At 35.1% G+C, this 2,369-nt stretch overlaps 1 protein-coding gene across 1 annotated transcript in view; it reads left to right on the forward strand.

The window, feature by feature from the left end:
- The window catches only part of LOC107592161 (NIMA-related kinase 10), a gene marked incomplete at its 5' end in the record, with an annotated part of 18,081 nt that overhangs the window by 6,575 nt on the left and 9,137 nt on the right, over window positions 1–2,369 (forward strand). Inside the window, 4 exons of the mRNA XM_016281563.1 lie at window positions 48–169; window positions 248–350; window positions 501–576; window positions 684–813. Coding sequence (XP_016137049.1) covers window positions 48–169; window positions 248–350; window positions 501–576; window positions 684–813 — 431 coding nt within the window. The remainder of the gene's footprint in view (window positions 1–47; window positions 170–247; window positions 351–500; window positions 577–683; window positions 814–2,369) is intronic.

Raw genomic sequence — 2,369 nt, forward strand, 5'->3', positions numbered from 1 at the left:
TGTGTGTGTGTGTCTTTTACAGCTGTCCGTTTTTGTCTTTGTCTCAGCTGATAAGCTCTATATCGTGATGGAGCTCATAGAAGGAGCTCCGCTGGCTGAACATTTCAGCTCTCTCAAAGAGAAACGGCAGACGTTCACCGAGGAGCGAGTCTGGAACATTTTCATACAGGTGAGCAGCTTGACACTCACACGGAGCAAGAGAAATGTGAAATTAAAGTGAAGTAAGTTCATATTGAAAACTCCACAGATCTGTCTGGCTTTGAGATACTTACACAAGGAGAAACGGATCATCCACCGAGATCTCACACCTAATAATATCATGCTCGGCGAGAGAGATAAAGTCACTATTAGTGAGTTAATTTCACCTTTTATCTGTCCAGAGCATCATATGAATATATAATGCTGGATATGTAAGTATAGGTATAGTATATGTAGGGGCTGTTAGGCTTCTACACTGCTTCACACTGTATACATAATAACCAATCTAATCTTTTTTCCAGCTGACTTTGGTCTTGCTAAACAGAAGCAGGAGAACAGTAAGCTGACGTCAGTGGTTGGGACAATCCTGTACTGCTGGTGTGTACTGAAATCTTTCATTTGCGATTCTCAAATACAACCAGCTGAACTTGTGTTGGAGTTTGAGGTGAAGCTTATTTTCTGGGTTTGTTTGGTTTGTGTGTCAGTCCAGAGATCGTGAAGAACGAGCCGTACGGTGAGAAGGCAGATGTTTGGGCCGTGGGCTGCATCCTCTATCAGATGGTCACCCTCACACCTCCATTCTTCAGCGCAAACATGCTCTCGCTCGCTACCAAGGTGACGGGTTTACCACATAGTGGAGAAATCCGGGGGAGGCAATGCATTGGATAAGAATTGAGGAGTTCATTTGCAAAAACCGATAACTCCATTTTTATTAATTTTTTTCAGAAATCAAGTTTTTTTAATTGCGCATTCCAAGTAATATCAATCAAACTGCAGTTGGGTTGTTTTGATTGAGCAATAATAACTTAAACAAATACAGGTAATTTACAAAATTAATGTTCATTGAAAGTATGTTTTTTTTTTTACATATTAAAAGTTTGTTTTATAGCAAAAGCAGATAACTCCCAACAGTCGTTTTTTGACAAAAGCAGATAACTCCACATTTCTTGTTTTAGAGTTTAGAAAAACACTGGTTTAATCTTTGTAATCTCCTCAGATGACAATGTAGATGCCTGACAAACGTTGTTGTTGTTGTTGTGATCATAAACTGTATGGATGTGATTACACGCAATACACAGAGCTTTTCCCTCACCATTGTAACGCGCTGCTTTTGCAAGCTTCCGTGAAAACGTTTCAGCTTTCATTTTCCTTTTTCGCACCCTGAAGAAGATATCTCAGGTTCATCAAGTTCGTCGAAATGATCCATCCTCGATCACTTTTAGTCAGCTTTGACGAAAGTCCTCTCACAGTGTTCCCAGAAATGTCCAAGAATCGTACCAGAAGCTCAAAATGATCGTATTTTTGAAGAAATTATTGTACAAACGTGTTCATCATACTTCCGTCGCTTTGATGCACACAGGCCTTTGGTTTTTGCAGTTAACGTTAATCAGTGTTGCCAGATTGGAAATGTCCAAGTATCGTATCAGAAGCTCAAAATTATCGTATTTGGAAGAAAATGATCATACACGAGTAAAAACGTACAGAATACAGCTATTTATCTACTAGACTAAAACAACAACTTTTAGACACCCTACAAATTACCACAATAAATAAATAACTATGCTAGGGCACTATGAAATACATTTTATTTTTTCCCAAATTCCAAATTTTTTAATTTTTCCAATTTTTTAAAATGGTTAAATTACATTTTATTAACCAAAAGCATGTCTAATTAAATAATAAAACATATACAATTCAACATCAAATCTATTAAAAAGTTTAACAAAAATTATGTTTAGGGTCTTATTAATGTTCTATTTTTTTCACCTTGTTTATTGTTACCAAATTCTGTGTTTTAATATGTCTAATTATTTGAATGCATAAAAACTACTTTTATTTATAGACTTATGTTTTTTTTCTTTAGAAATTCTGCATTGTGTATTTTAATTTTTCTGGTTATCGAATGAAGGCATAACACATTAATTTAATTTATCTTTTAATTAATGAAAATTAAAAAAAAAAATTTGGCAAACAAAGGGGATTTACAATTAAAATTAAAACATGGAAGAAATATTGTGATTATTCCTTAATAATTTTAGTAGTAGTAGTTGTACGTACATTCTACTGAACAATAATAATACATTTCTGGCAGAAACTATATATTTTTGACTCTCAGAGCAGTTCTGGGGATGTTATGTCCTATTTAGTGAGAAGGCAGATGCTGAAATCAC

The sequence above is a fragment of the Sinocyclocheilus grahami genome, unplaced genomic scaffold, assembly GCF_001515645.1.
Source record: "Sinocyclocheilus grahami isolate Dianchi unplaced genomic scaffold, SAMN03320097.WGS_v1.1 scaffold150.1, whole genome shotgun sequence".
NCBI lineage: Eukaryota > Metazoa > Chordata > Actinopteri > Cypriniformes > Cyprinidae > Sinocyclocheilus > Sinocyclocheilus grahami.